General features: G+C 47.1%; 1 protein-coding gene across 2 annotated transcripts; it reads left to right on the top strand.

Moving 5' to 3' along the window:
* The first annotated feature begins 5,492 nt into the window (after nt 1-5,492).
* On the top strand, nt 5,493-23,068 carry SALL4 (spalt like transcription factor 4). Of its 2 annotated transcripts, none has more exons than XM_036064703.2 (4): nt 5,493-5,641; nt 16,950-17,957; nt 20,357-20,637; nt 22,489-23,068. In XM_036064703.2, the coding sequence occupies exons 1-4, from the start codon at nt 5,512-5,514 to the stop codon at nt 22,906-22,908; spliced, it is 1,839 nt and encodes a 612-aa protein (XP_035920596.1). In that variant the 5' UTR covers nt 5,493-5,511; the 3' UTR covers nt 22,909-23,068. The 2 variants fall into 2 exon arrangements, with proteins under 2 accessions (XP_035920596.1, XP_035920594.1); XM_036064701.2 differs by having other exon boundaries at nt 16,950-19,277.
* The last annotated feature ends 647 nt before the right edge of the window (nt 23,069-23,715 follow it).

Genomic DNA, 23,715 nt, shown 5'->3' with positions numbered 1-23,715 from the left:
AAGAAAGATTAGAAGAAAATTCACTAGAATGTTATCTTTCTCTGATCTGCAGAGGAAGCAGAGAAATTACTCAAATCATCCCATGAGTGAATATAAGATTGCAGTTGTGCAATCTTTGAGGGAAAAGGCAAGAATGCAGGGGTTTGATTTAGTTGGGGGAGGTTAAGAAGGCTCCCCTGGAAAAGATAAGAGGATTTGATTGTGATTTAGTATTTCAAGCTTTATTAGACAATGTCTTACTATTAAAAAAACATATTAGGTCGATGCTAACATGGTCTTGAAATCATATTGCCTATAGTCCTGGTTTTTCAACTCCGGTGCTATTGACATTTTGGGTCAGATAATTCGTTTTTGTGGGGTAGCTCTCCTGGGCATTGTAGGCTGTTAGCAGGACCCCTGGCCTCTACCATCTAGATAACAGTAGCCCTCTTGAGTTGTGACAACCAAAAACCGGCTCCAGACATTGCCAAATGTCGCCTGGTTGGGGAGGGAGCAGAATCACCCCCCATTGAGAACCTCTGCTGTGGACTTAAGAGAATCAACATTCTCTACAGCACGTGAGTGCCTGAGATTGACTCAAGACCTGCATGCCTGGACTAGAGTGAGCTAGTCAAGTGGCTGAGGGACAAAAGTATGCCTCACATCAATTTTTTCATGCTTTGTCCATCTAGTCTTCAACTGAAGAACGAGCAGGAGAAATTCTTGCAGACATTTCATTTCTGCTTTAACGAACTCTGGAGTATTAATACTTTCTTTCTTTTCTTTTCTTTTCTTTTCTTTTTTTTTTTTGAGTATACACTTGTAGATTTCCATATATTAGCAGCAACTAGGAAGACTAATTAGGGCAGGAAATTGTTCGATACCAATTTGGGATTGATAAAATGGCAACACGTTGAGATACCAAAATGAGGGAGGGGGAGAATCATCAGTTAAGTGGTGATTATTGCAATTAGCCAGCCTTTGCAACCATAAATCATCCTAATAGAGGGGCTCCAAGCCAGGACACTCAGAAAAGTGGACATTTGGCCCCATAATAAAGCACTCCTGGTGAATTACAAGCATGATTTCTTAAGCAATTTTAGTTCAATTTCTAAATCTCTAGAATTTGAAGGCTTCCTTCCAGAAATAAAACCTTCCATAAGGCAGGCCAATATCAAATCGATGCAAGTCCATAGCCTCCAAGAGGTTGATCCATGCTGAGAAAAAGGCCACTCTTTATACTTCCCAAATCCAAACCTCGCATTTCCCAAATTAAAGCAGCAATGGTTACCATGTCGGTCCACGTGGCCGTTTCCTGGCATGAATAATTAGAGACCCAAAGGGGCATACTTTTGCAGTGGCAGATCATGATTTATGGACACCAGCCTTACCATTTTAGCCTTTTCAAGCTTGTGATGCTGGGAATCCCACATAGGAAAAAAAAAACACCCCCATATTTATGGCCCTTTCAATTATAGGGATAACCAAATTTCTAAACTGCCTTCCTAAAAACAGCTTCATTTAGGTATGCTTTACATATCATAAAATGCACACATTGTAAGTGTACAGTTTGATAGTTTTTAATAAATTAATACAATTGGGCAGCCCTCAGTTTGTAACTGCCTTGTTTCCCCAATTGCGGTAAAATACAATCTTCCCCAATTGTGGTAAAATACAATTTTACCATCTTAACCGTCTTTAGGTGTACCGTACCGTTCAGTGGTATTAAGAACATTCACATTGCTGTGCAATCTCTAGATCTCTTTCCATCTTGCAAAACTAAACTCCATACCTATTAAACAACAACTCCTCCTCCCCCCTCTTATAAGCACCTCATGTAAGTAGAATCAAGTGGTATTTGTCTTTTTGTGACTAGCTTATTTCCTTTAGCATCATGTTCCCAAGGTTCATCCATGTTGTAGCACGTGCCAGAATTTCTTTCATTTTTAAGGCTGAATAATATTTGTGTGTAGACACCATATTTTGTTTATCCGCTCATCTGTGGATGAACTCTTGGCTTGCTTCCACGTTTTAGCTCTTGGGAATAATGCTGCTACAAACACGGGTGTACAAATCTCTCTTCATGTCCCTGTTTTTGGTTCTTTGGGGCATACACCCAGAAGTGGAAATGCTTTACCGTATGGTAACGCGATGTTTGATCTTTTGAGGAACTACCATACTATTTTCCCCAGCAGCCGCACCAATTTACATTCCCACCAACGGTAATTGCCTTTTAATACTTTATTTTATATTCAGGCCTGCAAAATCATTTGCCATGGATGGATTCATTCATTATTATTTACTGCGACTTCCGTGTTCCATTGCTGTGGCGAAGGGCGAGGGGCTCAGTGGTGAAGGCGTCTGCCTTCGTGCACCCTGCACTGTGGAAAAACAAGCAATAAACGGACATACAACTACATCTATCATCATAAATTTTGAACCATGCTATCAAAGGAAAGAACTGGCTTCTAGGAGACGAAGAGGTGAGACCCGGTTTGGATGAGGAAAGGTGCGTGTTAGGCAGGGAAATCTGAACTGGAGACTGGAAACCTAGGAGGGAAGGGCCGGGTGACGCAGAGGTGGGATTTTTGCCGAAAGGGGTAGAAGCTCTGAGCTCCAGGGGGACCTATGCCGTTTAACTGGAAAGTGACGGAGTTCAAACACTGAGCGTGCATTTGTGAGTACCTACAAGGTGCTGACAGGAGCTCCGAGCTTGGTTTTCCCATCATGAAACAGGAATAAAAAAAGGATTTTAATGAGGATGAAATAGGCTTATGTAGCCCAAATATCCTCATTGACAGTAAAGCCTCAGTTTTCATAGACCGCTTGCCTGAAAGATAGAACAAGAAATGAATTTCCCAACAATTTCTGCCTGGGGCAAAGAGTGAGAATGATTGGATTATATAAACCGAGTCACCTAACAGAAGGCATTAAAAAGCTTAATATTATCTTTTACTTTGATCTTTTTTTTTTTTTCTTTCTGGTTCCACCTAGGTCTTTGGGTTGTTCAAGGAATATTAAATAATTTTTAAAAATGCCTTTGATTACGGTATTGCATGTAGCTCTCTATTCGCCATTCACCTGCTCTGCTCTAGGGTCTTCACCCCCCGCTCCAGGCTGCTGGCTGGAGGTAGGTTCAAAATGTGTACGACAGCCTTCTTTTCTTGATATGACGTTCATGGAAGGTTTCCATTGGAGAACTTCTCCTGGATTTTACCTGTAGAATTTACTTCTACAGAGCCTGGATTTTCCAGGACAGGCTTACTTAAGCCTATGTTTTCTTTTGCCCCCATTTTTTCTTGTTCTTGTTTTCTTGTCTATATTCAGCTTCAGCTGCATGAGAGGTTCGGGGATACAATAAGAATTTTGGAGCCAGGTTTAGGGATCGACCACCGGCTCAGCCACTTCCTTACTAAGTCACTTCACATCTCTGAGCCTCAGTTTCCCTGGGAAGATAAAACAAGGGAGTGTGCATTTAGCGAGTCTGCTGTGCCACATAACAGGGGCTCAAACAATAATTACTATCATCATCACTTGGAGATGCAAGTGGCAGTTTTCTGACCTTGTTCTAAGTAGAAATGATGAAACTATCAACTAAAATAAATAAATATAAGAAACTGTATCTTTAATGAGGTTTTCCTTAAACCACTGAGATGTCCTGAGTTGTAAACTTACTGTACATTCATTTAGATTTGTCAATTACATCTCCTGCTAAGCCACGTTAAACAGAAAAGGTGTTGGGAATATAAGTAAATTAGTCAGCAAGGCAGGTGTTAATTGGCTTTTTTACTCAGGATGAGAATTCTAAACAGCTTCCATGTATTATTAAACCAAATCCTTACCTTCCCAACTTTGGCCATTGACTGTAATTCTACCTTTTTTGCTTTAGGGGACTTGACATAAAACAATGCAAAACATTTTCAAACAGAGACTCAAAATTGGAGGTTAACCTTCTTTCAGTAAGCTTTTATTGATGGCCATGAATATCAAAAAGATGATCAAGCTGATTTTCTGCCTTGGGATGTCCAAACACCCAGGTGAATGTATTTATGAGCCCAGCATTCTATTTTGCTTGCATTTCTGATGAGCTCACAAGAAACTCTTACAAGCTGGGAACTTGATATATAACTAATCGAGAAAATGCAAGGCACAAATGTGGATGGTTTACAGTTCTCTTACAATGAAGTAAATGCCAAATAAAGAGGCAGGCCCAGAGGCATCACGGAAACACCAAAGACTTAGAAGGCTGAAAATTTCATCATTTAGTCAACATTTATTGAGCATTTACATTAGGCAAGGCAGTTAGTGGAATTAAATATAGAGATTTACTGTATCGATGTATATACATGTAATATCACACACACACAATTTTAGAAAATGCCAGGTATCCCCATGTCAGGATGATGCAATCGCTTTGAACTATACCCCTTTTCCATAATGAAGTCCGTATTGCAAAAAATTCCAATAATGATTAGTTTAGTGACACCCAGTTACTCTGACAGTACTCACTGCTATTCCATGGGAGATGCAAGAGCACTGTCTCAGCAATAAAATATGATGTTATCAGACATTTATGGCTTGTGGAGGAAAAAATGCAATTGCTTGCTGTTTTGATACTATCTTTGACTACACTGGCCTTTAATCTGCCTTTTCTGTATTTAGTATCCAGTCATTTTAGAGTAAAAATAAGCCCCCAAACCAAAAACCACGGTCGCATTGTAACAACAAACCAATCCTTGTGAATATGAACCCTGGGGCTATTATTTAGCATTTAAAGGAAATAAATCATGGTGAGAGGATAATCTGAAATTTTGGAAATTCCAAGGCCACTTTAAGAGGTGAGATGGATTGGAAAGGTTGAATAAACCACCATTTTCACTATTCTTCAGGCATCTCGAAATTCCATTTAAACATTTCAATCAAAAATAAGATGGAAGGAGACATGTGTCACATCTCAGTTTTTTGTTTGCTGTTTTTTTGGGTAGATGTGAAAATTGTGCCAAACTATTCCACTGAAAAGACCTTCCAACCCCGGCTTGCGCGGATATCAACCTTACAAAAGTAAATTTTGGAGCACACTACCAAATACGCTCGTTCCAAAACTTCTACGGACGCTCCTAATTTTTAATAAGCACACAATTATTTTTATTCTTCTCTCCAAGGACTCAAGATAGCTGGAGCGAGGATGGGTCCCCCTCTGATTTCGTGCACGATCCAGCCAATCTGAGCCCGGATGCTAATTAGTTGCGCTCCCCCGATGAACACGCCTTTGTCGCATGCAGGGCCGGACTACAAAGCCCAGAATGCCTCGCCCCTCCCTGATCAATGAGGGCTTATTTAAATGATCTCTGAGGTCTTGGACCCAGGCCAATCAGCTGTCAGGGCTCATGATAAATCGCAATGCATTATTGATAATAATAATTACTGGGACATGCGCGTTCCGGCCGAAGGGGGGTAAATTTCCTAACTCCAGGAATTTGTGGCGGAGTGGGCAAATAACCGCGGCTCTCCGGGCGGCCCGATGCTCGCACCATGTCGAGGCGCAAGCAGGCGAAACCCCAGCACATCAACTCGGAGGAGGACCAGGGCGAGCAGCAGCCGCAGCAGCCGGCCCCGGAGTTTGCAGATGCGGCCCCAGCGGCGCCGGCGGCGGGGGAGCCGGGTGAGTGGGGCTGGGGGCGCGCGCCGGGGGCGGGCAGTTTCCCGGACGTTCGCTGGACCCTCGAAGGCGCGAGCTTCGGGGAGCTAGCGGCTTCTAGCGCAGATTCTGGAGCCAAGATCTGGGGGCTCAGCTCTAGAGAAGGCACCCTCGTTCCCACCCCCCACCCCCGCCCTTGTTAATTTTACACTTTACCGCTTCCCTCTCTTGTGTAAGTTTCACCCCCCGGTCTCGCTCCTCTTGTTGTAAGATTGACCCCCACCCTCTCTGTCCCTCATTCCTGAAAGGTTCCCTTCTCGTCCCTTGCCCCTCTTAATTGGTTCCACTCCCCTCGCTAGTAACCTCCCCCCCACTTGTAACTTAGGTTCCCCTCCTCCCTCCCTGGCGCCGCTTTTAAAAGAAAGACCCCGGGGGTCCCCACCTTTTCCCTCACCCCTTGGGGGCTCTTCTAGGAGGCTGGAGAAGGGGCGCACCCCTGGAAGACCCCCGGGGGGGAGGGCGATCTGTTGCACGCGCCCCTCCCGGGCCAAGCGGGGGGAGGGGGCGCGACCTCTCCCCACCTCCGGGAGCTGGGGTGCGGGCCACCCGCTCTGAGGGGATTGGAGGGCCCGAAGAGATGGGGGAGAAGGGCACAGTATTTCCCTTTTTAAAAAAATTTCTTTAGGGTTTTGGCTTCTCCCCGGGCTTTGCCGCCTGCGATCTTCGCCCTAACCTTTCGGGGCCTGACCTCCAGCCATCTTTGATTTCCGACTTCCTAAAAATAACCGCGGCGAAGCGGAGGGGTGCAGGCCCCCCGGGGCCGGGGTCGCGGGCGCGCTGCAACCCCTCTGGGGTGCACCCGCCTGGAATTTTGCGGGGCTTTCCTGGGGTGTCCGGCTTTCCAGAAGCGTGCCTCGGGGGCCAGAGGGGAGAGGTCGGGCCAGGGCTGGGCGGTCGCGGCCAGGGCGAGCTCCCGGGGCTGACCCGCCCCACGCTTCCGCGGCGAGCGTCTCCGGGGTCGGGAGGCGTTCGGGACCCTCGCCCCGCCGGGAGCGGCCGGACAAACTCCCCTTCTCCTAGTCACTTGACCGAGGAGGGTGTAGGAGCGAGTCGATTTCCCACTATCTCCCCTCGGTCCTGGCCCGCCAAATTGTCGCCTGATAAGTTTTTAGCTACGCATGGGGGGAGGGGGCGTTGTTAACCTCCTCTTGGGCCTTGTGGGTCGTTTCCCCTCTTCTCCCCGCCTGCTTTCTAATTTCTCAGCCGCTGATGGGGGTGTGCAATGTAATCCCAGACATTCTAAGCCACAACTCCCAACTCCGATGGGAAGGCTGCGCTTTTTGGCTACCTCCCCCTTTTTTTCGGGGAGGGAATGTAATATGTTTCCCAAATTTATAATAGGTTAATGTAAATCTCTATTCTGCCCCCCACCCCCCGCAAGTAACATCTTTTTCCAGGGCAGATTAAAGAGATCGGCTTGACCAGGGGCGGCTGTGCGTTTTCGGGGCGTCTGATGGTCAGGGCTGCGGGCACCCGAGGTCCCAGGAGGATGGACTCTCTTTGTGCCTCCGGTGGGGGGGGCAGGTGGGGGGAGAGCATGGAGAGGCTTCGTCGCCTGGCCCACCTGGAACAAAAGGGTTAACCCTCCGCCCGCCCGCTTCCTCCCAAGAGGAGGGGCGAGCTCCGGGCTCTGACCCCTCCCCTGGTTCTGCTCTGACCTCTCCGTTCTCCTACCCCCTTCATTTTTGGTGGGCGCACGCAAGTGGTGCTTTTGGTGGTGTTTGGCACCTTTGCGGGGAGCTCGTTACAGGGTGGCTTCTTAAATTAACGCTGGTTGGAGTTTGCAATCAGTTAACCCGAGCTCGGCTTAGGATCTCAGGCCTGACTGTGCGCTCCCTCCACGATTTGGGAGGGGGGTGGGTTCGCTATTGAGCGCTGGGGTTAGAGCGGACCGCCGAGTTGCGCGCGGGCGCCCCCTGGAGGCCCAGCCTGGAGCCGCACGCTTTGCTGAGAGGCGGGTCCCTTCACAGGTACCGGCTCACACCTGATGGGTGGGACGGGCTGGGGGGTGGGGATGGAGAGCGCCGGGCTGGGCCAAAGGATGGGCGCCCCTGGGGACTAAAGCCAGTTGATGGCGCGAGCCCTGACTGTACTCGGTATTCTTTGCCAAGTCTTTGGAATTCTTGAAAAGAGTTCCTCGATTCTAGAATGTGTTTGCAGAATCTCCAGTTGCCACCATGAGACAGAAGGTAGTTTTCCTCAAGCAGTATACATTTTAATGGCTGCATTTTGCATTTGAGCAGCCTGGTATGTATGTACCTATCTCTGTATTAATATATATGTAGCTATGAAGATACATGGATCTATAGATCTGTGTAGATCTGTATAGACCGACAGATACATAGATACGTGTAATTTTTAAAAACTAAGATTGGCCCAGTCCTATTTTGCAAAACCAATTTGAGATCCACTTGTAAAGAATGCAGTTCTTGAGAGGAAAATGGAGTTTGGGGATCAATTAGCAGATCAAAACATCTGCAGGTGGGCAGTGGTCTCACGCTACATACGGGGAAAATTAGCATTTTCTCAAAAGAGTTTCGAATGCCCTTTGTGCTAAACTGGATTACAACCATCAACGATTAAGATCCCCAAGTTTCAAACAACTGCCTAGCCCCAGTTTCTAAACTGAAATGACCTCCGCTAGCGGTAATGGTTTAGCAAGAGGGCCCTTGGAAGTTCCTATTTTAATTGCGGGAGAGAGGGAAATCTCGTTGATAGTAGCTTGAATGTTGCAGGCCGACTTTCTGTGTTTCGATCTTCGTTTCCGATAGGGAAAGGGGCTCCAGCTTGCCCAGAGCCCCTTTTGTTCCGTTAAAAATAAATTGCACAAGTCGGTACTTGGTCATTTCAGCCTCCCCTAGCTTCCTCATGGGTGGGGAGTTGGGGAGCCATCTTGGGAGGCAGGAGATGCAGTTAGCACTTCCTCTTTTTAAATGAAGTTAGTGTTTTGGTAAGGTTTTAGAGATGTGCATTCCAATCTGGTTGTATGACTTTCAGCTGTGTAACCTTGAGACCTCGATTTCTCTGAGCTTTTGGGATTTTTCCTTTATCCAGTGGAGGTAGAGAGTCCTGCTCAGATCATTTCAACTGCAGAAGACCCACTGTGTGCTGGGAATGTGATTAGTAATCAGTTTTGTTCAAAATAACAGTGTTTTCAATTTTATTTACTTCTTGTGTCAAGACAGTTCTGAACTGCTCATTGAGATGATTCTGCAGTTTTTAACTGTAGCCTACTAACGAGGCTGGGGACCTCAAGTACATTATCTTTAATTCTCATTTGTACTCATTTTAGAGTAAACAGTAGCTCCGGGTTGAAATGGCTTGCTCATGGTTGATTTTAGCCATGCTCCGAATTCAAGGAGCTGTTTCTCATGATCTGACTTTGGTTGGTTATGAGATGGGATTTTTCCATCAGTTCCTTTGATGAAGGAGCCCTGATGAGTGTTTAGCTGGTCGAGTTTGACAATCTCACCTCCCTTTTAAGGTTTGAGATGTGCCTTTTCGGACTTTAGATTAAGGGGTCTTTGGGGAGGAGAGTTGGAAATAAAGCAGTGTTTGCATTTCATGCTCTGAGCCTTGCTGCCCTGGAAAAATCATGGGGAAGAGTTCAACAAGTTCCCTCTTTCATCAACCCTTAACTGTTGTACTTTTGATTCTTTAAGGAAAGCATCTAAACCATTTTAAAAGACTAAATTCAGACAAGCACTGCATCTCCAGTTACCCCCATCCTTTTTTTTCAAATGAATTTCATGACTGTCAGTCTTTGTTGGGGGGGTGCGGGGGAACTCTGTAGAAGGAGAAAACAAAAGCCCCTGCCTACATGGAGTTTACAAGTTTGCTTGAAAGATGAACTCCAGTTGAGGGAAAATGGGACCTATCTCTTAATGTAAATAGCAGAACTCAGACACATTAACAGCTGTTATAGCCTTCTTTGATTCTTTTTTACCGTTTTTCCTTCTCAGCAGAGTCTCTGAATTTTGATCCAAGACTGTTCCGAACAAGTTTTTAGCTCTTAATTAAGTAGAACTTAATTATAGCTTTAATTTGCTATCTATGAATTGAGTTAAAGCCCTGTTACTTAAGTGTTTCTGGGATTGCTGAATTGAGATGTAAAATTAAACTTGTAAAATGGACACTTTTCTTTCAACTGGTTCAAAGGCCATCCCTTTTGTTTTTTGGTAAGCAATTATCCTGTGGGTGGGGGAGGGTCGAAGATATTGTATACTTTAATCTACTCATTGTGGTTCTTTTAATATAGAAATGGGGGAGGGGAAATAAGCTTGAATCATAATGCTTTTCTCAAGATTATACAGGTTTTATTTTTTAAGCATTTTGGAGGCTCCAGAGTTTGATTGGCTTCTAGTAGATGAGCCTTTCTTCTATACAATAGTAAGAGTATTTTCTATCCATTTGGCAGTGATTGAATCTAAGACCCCTGCTGGGTTTACTGCATTCTTCCAACTTATTGGATAACTAGATGCTGAGAGATAACATTCCTAAAATTCGGAGTGGGGGTGGGGTGGAAAGATGGAAGAACTAGTTGCTGCGTAATCTCTCTGAACTCTGCTTTTTGCCTTTCGGGAAGGGTTAACTTAAGCGGAGCAGGCAATTGTTCATAACCCAGTCCTCTTACTCTCGGGCAAATAGGGCTTCGGTATTTGCCCATGGTGGTCTGGACGCAGAAGGTACGTTTTACTGCACATGCATTTAGAGCTTCTGCTGTTTTAAGACTCAAGTGGGATGTTGCTGGTTTTGCATCCAACCTACAGAAGAGGCCAGCCTGTGTATACAGTGAAGGCAAGCTGGTATTCAGGTTGTAAATCACTCTTGGAAACTGTTAGATCCTTCTAGTGCAGGGGAGCTTAACCTTTTTTGTGCCATAGATTCCTTCTCCACAGAATGCATTTAAATGCAAAAAATAAAATGCACAGAAACAGCAAGGAAATAAATTGCATTGAAATATAGTTATTGGGGCACCTGGGTGGCTCAGTTGTTAAGCATCTGCCTTCGGCTGAGGTCATGATCCCAGGGTCCTGGGATCGAGCCCCACATCGGGCTCCCTGCTCGGGGCGGGAAGCCTGCTTCTTCCTCTCCCACTCCCCCTGTTTGTGTTCCCTCTCTCGCTGTGTCTCTCTCTGTCAAATAGATAAATAAACAAAATCTTTTTTTTGAAGAAAGAAATATAGTTACCAAAACCAAAAAATATTTGTGATATAATGTGCTTCTTTATGAACGCATTAAATAAGATCAGCGCAGCTGGTCAGATAACCACCAGAATTTCCAGTAAGGCAGTGGCGTTAACATCATATGAAAAGATCTGCTTTCTGTTGATGACGAAGTCACAGGTTCTGCAAATAGCACTGTGGTGTGTTTCCCACATCTGTCATTGAAAGTCAGATACTAAATTCTGTTTATTTATTTATTTTTTTTTTTTAAGATTTTATTTATTTACTTGACAGAGGGACACAGCGAGAGAAGGAACACAAGCAGGGGGAGTGGGAGAGGGAGAAGCAGGCTTCCCGCCGAGCAGGGAGCCCGATGCGGGGCTCGATCCAAGGACCCTGGGATCATGACCTGAGCCGAAGGCAGACGCTCAACGACTGAGCCACCCAGGCGCCCCTCAAATACTAAATTTTAGTTCAGATTAGTAAAAATAAAGATCTCATTTTTTTTTTGTTATCTAATTTCATGGACTCCAGTTTAAGAATGCTGGTTTAGAACCTGATTTCAATGAAGGAATATTGTCCCTAAGGGGGTGAACACTTTTTTTTTTTTTAATTTCTTTTGGGGGGTGGTGTGAACATTTCTTGAGGGGGAGGGGACGGAAATCTTGATTTACAGTGGTTTGTGGCCTTCCGAAGGACCATAGTGCATAAACATATACAGTATATTTGTGGTATTAAAATTTCGGGGGGGGGGGCAGTAGTTAGGAAAAGAAAGCTTTAAAAACCTCCATAGAAGGATGAAATGGAAAGAAGGGTGAAAAACTCTGCTCTAGAAGAAACACGATAAATGAGGCCACTAAGTTTAGTGCCCTTCTAGATGGTACTTAAGAATACAATCCCTGATCTTCTTTTTCTGGTTAGCAGTTTGTTACCTTGAGCCACTTAATTATTTCTGAGCCTCAGTTTGTGCATCTGCAAATTGGGACAGAGGTCGCTTGCTTATGTGGCTGAAGAGATGAATGGGTTAAGGTGCAATAGCATGTGTTTTGTTTGTGGAGGGTGGTGGTGGTTTCCCTTAGAGTGGGATAGGCATTCTTGCAGGGGCTTTATTGGAGATTTCCAGAAGTTAGAATGGTGGAGTACAAGTTTTTAAACATGCTAATGAGAAAGAAACCGTAGTACAAAAGTGAATACTTTTAAATTTTTCTCTTCCTCAATCCCCAGGCCCACACTCCTAAGAGCTAGAGCACAGCCCTAGTTTCTCTTACTTCAGACAGAAATTTTTCCACGTACATATTTATATCTTTATCCACAAACACAGATGGGACCACAGAGATACATCCCGTTCTCATCCTCCTCTTGAAATAAAATCCCAGGCAGTTGTCCCCTAGAGCAGCACAAATAACATAGATCTGCTTTATTTTTGTAGGCTACGAAGTAGTCCCTTTTTTTTCCTGTACCCTGACCTGTTTAATCAGAACCTTACTGCTTGACCAGAGTGCGTCTGTTTTTGTTTTTGCTGTTTGTTAATATGAGAAATGTATCCTTGTATTTCATAAAGTAAACTCCTGACAAGGGTCAGAGGAGAATTGCAGGAACCTGATGTTGCCCATAGTGCTTGGAAGGAGCTGTATCTCTTTATATGCACCTCCCAACAGTGTGTATTTCTCTGCCAAGAGACACTTGTTAAAAAGTTCTCCGTTTTAAAGTTCTTGACACATAATTGCCAACCGCTTTTCCAGAAAGAGTGCTATGTAACACCCCCTCCAACACCTCACTCCCAGTCTTGGGAAAGTGTAGGGATAGATACTGTATTCTGGGAACTGACAAATATTTTTTTTTTTTTAAGATTTTATTTATTTGACAGAGATAGCAAGAGAGGGAACACAAGCAGGGGGAGTGGGAGAGGGAGAAGCAGGCTTCCCGCCGAGCAGGGAGCCCGATGTGGGGCTCGATCCTAGGACCCTGGGATCATGACCTGAGCCGAAGGCAGTTGCTTAACCAACGGAGCCACCCAGGTGCCCCCTGACAAATATTTTTAACTGGATTCTTGAAATACGACTGGGATCAGGAACTTACCTATTGAACACCCGTTAGGTAGCAGGGTGCATTGTGTACTAACTTTTAAAGTGACTTGGGGCGCCTGGGTGGCTCAGTCGTTAAGCGTCTGCCTTCGGCTCAGGTCATGATCCCAGCGTCCTGGGATCAAGCCCCGCATCGGGCTCCCTGCTCAGCGGGAAGCCTGCTTCTCCCTCTCCCACTCCCCCTGCTTGTGTTCCCTCTCGCTGTGTCTCCCTCTGTCAAATAAATAAAAAATATTTAAAAAAAAAATAATAAAGTGACTTCTGAGAGTCGCAGAAAGATAGTGGCATGTGTCCTGGTCCCTTTCCCCTTCCTTGCCACCCTGACCCCTCAGGCTTTTCTGTCCCCCCTGGGGTGTCTTTTAGAGGAAAGATAGTTGCAGTCTCAACAGAAGAAACATTATGGTAGGAAGTGTAGGAAGAAAGGGAGGATCTGGGCGCTGCATGCCTGGGTTTTAATATTGGCCCTGCAGTTTATCAGATGTATTACTTTGGGCAAACTGATGTCCTCTGTGTGTTGGTTTCCCCCTCTGAAATACAATAGCCCCTACGTCAAAGTTGTTATAACCTATAAATTGTTACCTGGCACATAGTAAGTGCTCAGAAGTTACCTATGACTAATTTTTAATTGTGTTGCCTTGGGGAAAGTCATGGTACTTCAGTTTGTGTTTCTCATCTCTAAATGGGGCAGATACTTAATAGATTGGGTGAGTATAGTATGGGGCACCTAGAGGTCCCTAGTCTGAACTGCAGACAGACAAGAATAGCAGGATCATCTTTTCACCACTGTCGTCGGATCCCTAGCTCCCCTGTCTTGTGCCCAGTAGGAGGTGGGAAGTATTAGTAAATGAGTTAGGCATTCGGTGACTGTTGTTGTAAGTCTTGTTCTCAGCAGCCCTGGTTGCCCCGCTAACCATTTGAGCCATTAGAGATAGAGGGTGTAGAGAAACTAATGTTCACTGAACACCACAGTGTCTGCACTTTCGCCAGATCCTATCCAGGATGGCGTCAGGCGCATTAGTAGGCACTGGACACACATTTGTTAAAAACTTCACTTAACCCAGGCGTATCTACCTTAGGAGGTTGTCATGATTATGCATGTTTCGGGCAGATTCTGAGGGCTAAGGCAGCCGTATCCAACTTGTTCACAGGCAAGTGCTGGGTCAGCCCTAACCTGCTTTCCCTACACTGGCAGGCCAGACATGTTTGTGGCTGTTGGCTCTTTCTCCCTGGCCCACCCCCAACCCACACACATACTTGCAAAACTTCATAGTGCCGGATCTGAAATTCATAAAGATTAGGCCACCTTATGTAAATTCTAAAGAACCACTTTTTGAAACTCTGGAATCTATAGACCTTCTCAAGAGAAATACACTTTTTTTCCCAAGATCAACTCCTCCCCCATACTGTGGTGGACTTCTCCATCAAAACCCCATGGTTTTAGGGAGTGTAATCACCCAAGGAGTTGAGAGGCAAAATAATATTAGTTTGCTTTAAAAAGTAATAATTTATTTAAAAGGGAGATGTATCCTTCTTGGTCTTTCTTCCATGCATCCCTACATTTCAAACACGTTTTATTTTATTTTATTTTAATTTTTTTTTAAGATTTTATTTATTTGAGAGAGGGAATGAGATAGAGAGCATGAGAGGGGGGAGGGTCAGAGGGAGAAGCAGACTCCCCGCTGAGCAGGGAGCCCGATGCGGGACTCGATCCAGGGACTCCAGGATCATGACCTGAGCTGAAGGCAGTCGCTCAACCAACTGAGCCATCCAGGCGCCCAAACACGTTTTATTTTAAACAAAAGTGGTCACATTTTACATACTGTTCTGCAGCCTATTTCTTTGACCTAACGTCTGTCTCCATGTCAGAGCATACAGAAGTTATGCCATTTTTGCTGTATGGGTGAATCAAAATTTACTTCGGCTATAAACATTTCTGTAAACAAAAAAACCCTTCTTACATGGATCTTTGTATACTTGTGCAATTATCTGTGTGGTTTAGATCCATTCACCTAGAGTTGCTGGCTCTGAGGTATACCTCTGACTTAGTGGGAGGGTATACATACAGTCGATAGCCAGGAAATGAGAGCAGTAAAGTAGCTTAGGGAGACTCTTCACCCGACTTGTTGCTTTCAGGACCCAGGCTTCCAGATAAAGCCACAGCCCCAAGATGGGCATTTTAATATGCAGGCTAGCATTAACGGAATAGGACCCAATTACAAAAGAAACCCATGGACCAGTCCTTTTTAGGAATGTAACTGCCCAGATGTAGGAAGATGTTTGATTTTGTATATTTCATTTCAGATAAATTATAGAGTGGTAGAAGTTGCAAGTACAGGGAGAAGAATGAAACCCATCATTCCCATCCCCTCTTTCCATTCACGGGCTTCCCTTTTTACATAATGGCTTATTAACTCTTTTAAAGGTGTCCTGACCGGTGAGACATTTCTCTGGTTTTTCATGACCTGTAAGGTCATCGAAGTCACATAGTCACAGCCTTCCTTGAACATGAAATCTTCTGTCAGTGTCTCATACGAAAATATTCCTATAGGAATATCCACTTGGCCTTCCTGTGTAAATGGATCCAGCGTGCCATTCTCCATATTTTCAGTGAATTTGGCACTGCTCTCAAAATTGTTGGCACCCGAAACTGGGAAGGTACACTCGTTATACTGAATGAGTGGTTTTTTTTTTTTTTTAATTTTATTTACTTATTTGTCAGAGAGAGCAAGCACAAGCAGGGGGAGCGGCAGGCAGTGGGAGAAGCAGGCTCTTTGCTGAGCAGAGAGCCCCATGAGGGACTCGATCCCAGGACCCTGGGATCATGACCTGAGCCGAAGGCAGACGCTTAACCAACTGAGCCACCCAGGCATCCCTGAATGAGTGATTTAATGCAGTTTCGCTTTCAGTGGCCTCACGGTGGGGATGAGCAGCCATATTTGAACAGGTTTCCAGTGTCATTTCTATTCAGAGACCCATTTGCCTTAGCAAGCTCACTCTGGGTGCAGAGCTCCAAGGGGATTATTTTAATAATAAATTGTATGAATTTCCTAGGGTTTCCATTACAAATTGGATGGCTTAAAACAACAGAAATTTAGGGGCGCCTGGGTGGCTCAGATGGTTGAGCATCTGCCTTCGGCTCAGGTCATGATATCTAGGTCCTGGGTTGGAGCCCCGCGGCAGGATCCCAGCTCAGTGGGGGAGTCTGCTTCTCCCTCTGCCTCTGCCTCTCCCCCTGCTTATGCTCTCTGTCTTTCTCCCTTTCAAATGAATAAATAAAATCTTAAAACAACAACAACAAAAAACAAATACAGTCTAACGATTCTGGAGGCCAGACATCTGAAATCGAGGTGTCGGCGGGGATGGTTCCTTCCGGAGACTCTCAGGAGGAAACTGTTCCAAGCCTCCTTTCTATCTTCTGTTGGCTTCCAGGAGTCCTTGGTTACAGCCCTGTAATTCCTTCCTAGGGCCTTATTTATTTATTAAAGATTTTATTTATTTGACAGAGAGAGACACAGCAAGAGAGGGAACACAAGCAGGGGGAGTGGGAGAGGGAGAAGCAGGCTTCCCGCCGAGCAGGGAGCCGGATGCGGGGCTTGATCCCAGGACCCTGGGATCATGACCTGAGTCGAGGGCAGATGCTTAACGACTGAGCCACCCAGGAGCCCCCCATAGGGCCTTATTTATTCCATCTCTCCTTTCCCTATCTCTTGAAGAACATCAGGCATTGGGTTAGGGACCCTCTCTACTAGATTTGCAAAGATCCTGTTCCAAATAAGTTCACATGCACCGGTGCTATAAGGACTTGGACATATTTGGGGTGGGGATGGAGGGGGACACAATTCAACCCACTACACAAGTGGTTAGGTCATTCAGACCTCTGGATGCCTGGTTCCCTTTCACAGTCTTCTGCCTGTTAGGACACAGCTCATGAAGGCGTCTGTATTGTGAGCTGTGGTTCTTCGCTAGAAATTGCCCCACGTCCCTTCTTGGGCACAGTTCTTAGCATGTGTTCTCTTGCCCCAGGTGCTCCAGTGAACCACCCGGGGAATGGCAGTGAAGCCAGCAGGGACGGAATGACAGCAAAGAGGACTCGGCGGGAGGAGACGCACATCTGTGAGAAATGCTGTGCGGAGTTCTTCAGCTTCTCCGAGTTCTTAGAACACAAGAAGAATTGCACTAAAACTCCACCCGTCCTCATCATGAACGACAGCGAGGGGCCAGTGCCCTCAGAGGACTTCGCCGGGGCCGTGCTGAGCCCGAGCAGCAAGGAGGGTCCCCGGGAGGACGGCGGTGGCTCGGGGGAGATGAAGGAGAAGCCGGGCGCCGAGTCGGTCGTGTACCTGAAGACCGAGAGCGCCCTGCCGTCCACGTCCCAGGACCTCAGCTATCTCCCCAAAGGCAAAGTGGCCCACACTAACGTCACCCTGCAGGCCCTGCGGGGCACCAAGGTGGCGGTGACCCAGCGGAGCGCCGACGCGCCGCCCGCGCCCTCGCCCGGCGCCGGCAGCATCCCGTGGGTGCTCGAGCAGATCCTGTGCCTGCAGCAGCAGCAGCTGCAGCAGATCCAGCTCACCGAGCAGATCCGCGTGCAGGTGAACACGTGGGCCTCCCACGCGCTGCACCCCGGCGTGGCGGGCGCCGACGCCCTCAAGGCCTTGGGCGGCCACGTGTCCCAGCAGGTTTCGGCGGCCGTGGCGCTGCTCAGCCAGAAGGCCGGCAGCCAGGGCCTGTCCCTGGACGCCTTGAAGCAAGCCAAGCTACCTCACGCGAGCGTCCCTTCCGCCACCAGCAGCTCCGCGTCGCAGGGCCTGGCGCCCTTCCCCCTGAAGCCGGATGGGACGAGGGTGCTGCCGAGCGTCATGTCGCGCCTTCCCGGCGCTTTGCTACCTCAGGCCCCGGGCTCGGTGCTCTTCCAGAGCCCTTTCTCCACGGTGGCGCTAGACCCGTCCAAGAAGGGGAAGGGGAAGCCCCCGAACGTGTCCCCGGTGGAGGTCAGAGCCAAAGACGAGGCCGTCCTCTGCAAGCACAAGTGTAAGTACTGTAGCAAGGTTTTTGGGACTGATAGCTCCTTGCAGATCCACCTCCGCTCCCATACCGGAGAGAGACCCTTCGTGTGCTCTGTCTGTGGCCACCGGTTCACCACCAAGGGCAACCTCAAGGTGCACTTTCATCGACACCCCCAGGTGAAGGCGAACCCCCAGCTCTTTGCCGAGTTCCACGACAGAATGGCGGCGGGCAATGGCGTCCCCTATGCACTCTCGGTGCCTGTGCCCGTAGACGAACCGAGTCTCTCTTTAGACAGCAAACCTGTCCTTGTAACAGGGACCCCCAACGTAGGGCTACCTCAGAATCTTTCTTCAGGGACTAACCCCAAGGACCTCATGGGCAGCCCGCTGCCCAGCGACCTACAGCCCGGGCCTTCTCCAGACAGTGAGGATGGATCCCTGCTATCCGGGGTGGGGCCCAACCACAGTTCCCCAAGGGTTGGGGGCTTCCAAGGGAGTGGGACACCCGAGCCGGGGTCAGAGACCCTGAAGCTGCAGCAGCTGGTGGAGAACATCGACAAGGCCACCACCGATCCCAACGAATGTCTCATTTGCCACCGGGTCTTAAGCTGCCAGAGCTCCCTCAAAATGCATTACCGCACCCACACCGGGGAGAGACCGTTCCAGTGTAAGATCTGCGGGCGAGCCTTCTCCACCAAGGGCAACCTGAAGACGCACCTCGGGGTCCACCGCACCAACACGTCCGTGAAGACGCAGCACTCGTGCCCCATCTGCCAGAAGAAGTTTACCAACGCGGTCCTGCTGCAACAGCATATCCGGATGCACATGGGCGGCCAGATTCCCAACACGCCCCTGCCCGAGAATCCCTGTGACTTCACGGGGCCCGAGGCCGTGATGGTCAGTGAACACGGTAGCGCAGGAGCCGTCTGTCACGATGATGTTATCGAAAGCATCGATGTCGACGAGGTCAGTCCCCAGGATGCCCCCAGTAGCTCCGTGAAGGTCCCCGTGCCTCTCCCCAGCGTCCACTCGGCATCACCCACGCTCGGGTTCGCGGTGACGGCTTCCCTCGATGCCCCGGGGAAGGTGGGTCCTGCTCCTCTTGTCCTGCAGCGGCAAAGCAGCAGAGAAAACGGCTCGGTGGAGAGTGACGGCTTGACCAACGACTCGTCGTCCTCGGTGATGGGAGACCAGGAGTACCAAAGCCGAAGTCCAGATGTCTTGGAGACTGCGTCCTTCCAGGCACTGTCCCCAGCCAATAGCCAGGCAGAAAGCATCAAGTCCAGATCGCCCGATGCTGGTGGCAAAGCAGACAGCTCCGAGAACATCCGCACTGAGATGGAAGGTGATAGAGCTTTGGATTTAACTTAGGTCCATTTTGGGCACGAGGTCATCCAAAAGGAACCTGGGTTGAACTTGGCAAATGGACAGTATGATGTATGCAAAGCAGCTCCTTTGTAGGGCAGTTAGCCTCTCTGTACTTCTGGGTAGAGGGGAATAAGAACTACCTCTGTCCTAGTACTAAGGTCCTTTTATTTACGGTGGTTAATGCAAATTGGGTATGGACGGCACACTTGTTGGTTTTTAACTTTTGTGGTTGAGCCCCAGGGAGACATTGGGTAATCTTAAGGAAATGATCCAGTAGGAGAATGTTAAAGTAGGCACAGCATTTTGGCCACTGAGATAAGCCATAGTTCTTGATTCTGAGGTCCCACTCCCTAATGGAAGGTTCACAGATGGATAACTCTTGGTGGGGGGAGGGGTGGGCATGAGGAGGAGAATCTAAACTGTGTAAAGTGCACATATAAATTGTGGGGTGCCTGTTGATGTCATTAATGGTGAAATGGGGGAACAGCTGTATTATAGAATGAAATAAAGCTGGTGTCCGGGCATACTTTTTTTTTTTTTTTTTTTTTGTGGCAGCAAAGCAAGGTTTACTGAGTGATAGCCGAGTAATAGCACAAAGCTCCCAAGGAGGGAGGGAACCCGAGAGGCTTGCCCTCCAGGCATAAAAGACAACTTTTTAAAAAAATAGTTATTAGGTATTTATTTTTAAGTAAACTCTACACCCAACATGGGGCTCGAACCCACAACCCTGAGATCAAGAGTCACGGAGCTCCACCAACTGAGCCAGCCAGGCTCCCCTTAAAGATAACTTTCTATTCAGGAACTTGAATTTCCAGGGATTGTGTGTTGCCCGTACCTTAATACTAAAATGGTGACATTTCCGAAGTAAATATTTGAGCTGTTACTCCCTGGGCAGGTCAGCGTGCTAACGAGGAAGGCTGCCTCCGAGATAACACATTGTCCCAAAAGCTGTTTGCAGGCTCTCGGTGGGCAGTTGTCATCAAAGCTCTTTTGTGGTTGGAGAAAGAATGAGTATGGGATGATAAAGGTTTGGGGTTTCTTTTCTCTGGATACTAGGTCGTAGCAGTCTGCCATCAACATTTATCCGAGCCCAGCCAACCTATGTCAAAGTTGAAGTCCCTGGTGCATTTGGTGGACCCACGACCATGTCCCCAGGCATGACACCTTTGTTAGCGGCCCAGCCACGCCGACAGGCCAAACAGCATGGCTGCACGCGGTGCGGGAAGAACTTCTCCTCGGCGAGTGCTCTGCAGATCCACGAGCGGACTCACACGGGAGAGAAGCCTTTCGTGTGTAATATATGTGGGCGAGCATTCACCACCAAAGGCAACTTGAAGGTGAGTTTCTTCGGGCTCTCGGCGGGGATGGGGTAGGTGTTCAGCAGGTCTTTATTGGTGTTCATCCATCCATGATGAATTCTTCCATTAGGACCAGTGGGGTACCGTATAGTCGTATCTCACAGCTGACTCTCGAAATAGGCATCAGAAAGTATATTTTCCCACATCACAGTGTTTCTGAAATTGTGATCCCGGGACCCAGGACCCTGGGATCATGACCTGAGCCGAAGGCAGACGCTCAACCGACTGAGCCACCCAGGCGTCCCTTATGTATAGTCTTAAAGACCCGTAAGACTGTGTATCATTTAAAAGACTAAACATCCTTAACTACGGGGGCTCCTGGGTGGCTCAAGTCTTTTAAGCGTCTGCCTTCTGCTCAGGTCATGGTCCCGGGATCCTGGGATCGAGCCCCGCATCGGGCTCCCTGCTCGGCGGGAAGCCTGCTTCTCCCTCTCCCACTCCCCCTACTTGTGTTCCCTCTCTCACTGTGTCTCTGTCAAATAAAATCTTTAAAAAAAAAAAAAATACTTATTACGAAAACAAGCTATATTCTTTTAATTTTGTAGTTGGCAAAAATGTCAGGGAAGGACCACAAAGTAACTTAATCTCTAATACCAACTTCTAGAAATATAAAACTTCAGTTAGTTCACAGGCCCTCGGATTAGCCCAGGGAAGAACTGGCGTTCCTTTGGCTGCACAAATGGCTTTGTGCAGATGGCTCCTAGTGCCTCAGTTTCCCAGGCGTGGGGATGATTGTAGTGACAGCTTCAGAGTTGTCCGGGAGATTAAATGAATCGTATTAGTAAGGAGTTTTAAATTACACCTGGAACATCTTAACAGCTTAGAGCGGTGAAGAATGAGTCACTTCTGAGCTCACTGGCAAGAAAGCTACTAACTTCTGAGGATGTCGGTGCATTGAAATGAGGTGACCTGAGAAAGTAGTGCCCACCACATTTTTTGAAAAGGATTTAGAAACTGGGACTAGAACAAGAATTGTAGAAAGGGGGCCAAGTGGAAGGAGCAATAGATGGTAGGATTTCTGTCATCAGAAGAGGCCTGGCCTTGCCTTGCCTTGCCTACTGTCCTAGAATAACTAGCATTCATTCCCACGGAGGCCTTCCATCACTGGCCCGGCCAGGCTTGCTTTATCTGTGATAACAGAACCATCACATTGATGACGATCATTGAGTAGTGTGTATGTGGTAGATCAGCTCCATCAGGGCAGTGTCTGTTTGGTTCAGTTACTTTTTAACTCAGATTTTTTATTCAGGTATTTCAGACTCAGAATTCCTAGATCCTTACACACTTTGCCCAGTATCCCCCAGTGGCAGGATTTTGCAAAACTCTAATGTGAATAAATAACACAACCAGGATATTGACCTGGATGCAACCTACTTGTCTTACAGATTTTCCCATTTTATTTGTACTTGTGTGTGCGTGTGTGTGTGTGTGTGTGTGTGTGTGTGTGAGAGAGAGAGAGAGAGAGAGAAGTGCTGCGCAGTGTTACCTGTGTGGGTTTGTTCTTGCAGATTTTAACCACAGCACTTGAGAGAATGCCGAGTGCATACTAAGCGTCCCTGTTAATTGCATATGTGAACAGTTGGGATGGGGACAGAATTGGAGCAAATGTCCCCGCTTTGGTTGTCTTTACTTGCCTCTAGGCAGGAATGTGGGCCCATTGTTGCCAGATCATCTGACTTTCCGCCCCCCTCCACTCCCACACACATAAACAAGAGAACAGATAACCTGGAATTTTAGAATGTTCAAACCCATAGGCAGATGGACTAGCTTGCCAACATGCACGCTGTCACATCGGTTTTGGTGGAAACCTTTCTGTTTCTCTTCCCATAGGTCCACTATATGACGCATGGGGCCAACAACAGCTCGGCGCGCCGTGGGAGGAAGCTGGCCATCGAGAACACCATGGCTCTGTTAGGAACTGATGGGAAGAGAGTCCCTGAGATGTTTCCCAAAGACATCCTGGCGCCTTCGGTCAACGTGGACCCTGTCGTGTGGAACCAGTACACCACCATGCTCAATGGAGGTCTGGCCATGAAGACCAATGAAATCTCTGTGATCCAGAGCGGTGGTATTCCCACCCTCCCAGTTTCCCTGGGGGCCAGCTCCATTGTGAACAACACCACTATCTCCAAGATGGATGGCTCCCAGTCTGCCCTTAGTGCTGAAGTAGAAAAACGAGGTGCTGCTGACAGCGTCCCCAAACACCAGTTCCCTCACTTCCTTGAAGAAAACAAGATTGCAGTCAGCTAAGCTCTAGGAGAACCCTTATTGAAGGAGAAACGCAGGCAGAATGATCTCTAGAACTGTACTTTTTTTTTTTCCTTTTTAAAAGACCCCATCTCCTCCTGTTTGTTTTCTTACTGATGTGCAAATGATGTTTACAGTTGTGATCACAACCTCAGGCAAGTCCTACAATCAGATGATGTTATGCTGCTTTGCAAAAAAAAAAAAAACTGAAAAAAGAAAAAAAATAGAAAAAAGAAAAAAATTTGAAAAAAAAAACAAAAAAAAGAAAATACATACTAAAACAAATACAGACTAGAATTTTTTTTCTTTAATTTTGGAAAGAAGCGGGTCTTGCAAAGTAGCTTTGTTACTTGGCGACAAACTGTATACATAAAAACCTTTGTACAACTGAGAGTAACTATTTCCAAAGACTACCCTTGTTTCAAGTTGGAACTTAGTGAACTACAATGGAAAAGATAACTGTTAGCCTAATTTGAGGGGGGGGGGTACTAGAGACTTCCCCGGTGACTGTATGCGGGTACATGAACACGATCTGGCATCTGTTTAGGGACCTGTGTTTTGTATGACCTCCAACCCTTCACCCGTCCTTTTTTTTTTTTCCTGAATGTATTTTTTTAGACTAAGGTTGTAGAATTATAAAATTCCTCCAACCTTGGAACCTTAAGTAGGATGCCCTCAAATGGACTGCGTTTAGTCCGTAGGGAGTCAGTGTGTGTTGCTGCTTATTTAAATACAGTTCATTTGAAGCCCCAAGAGTGCCAATGTACCCCACCTGCTCTCCAGATGCCTCCTTCCTGAGCCACCAGGAGA

This window comes from Halichoerus grypus, chromosome 10 (genome assembly GCF_964656455.1).
Source record: "Halichoerus grypus chromosome 10, mHalGry1.hap1.1, whole genome shotgun sequence".
Lineage (NCBI taxonomy): Eukaryota > Metazoa > Chordata > Mammalia > Carnivora > Phocidae > Halichoerus > Halichoerus grypus.
Note: the sequence above shows the minus strand (reverse complement) of the source record. Positions and strands in the feature narration are given on the sequence as shown.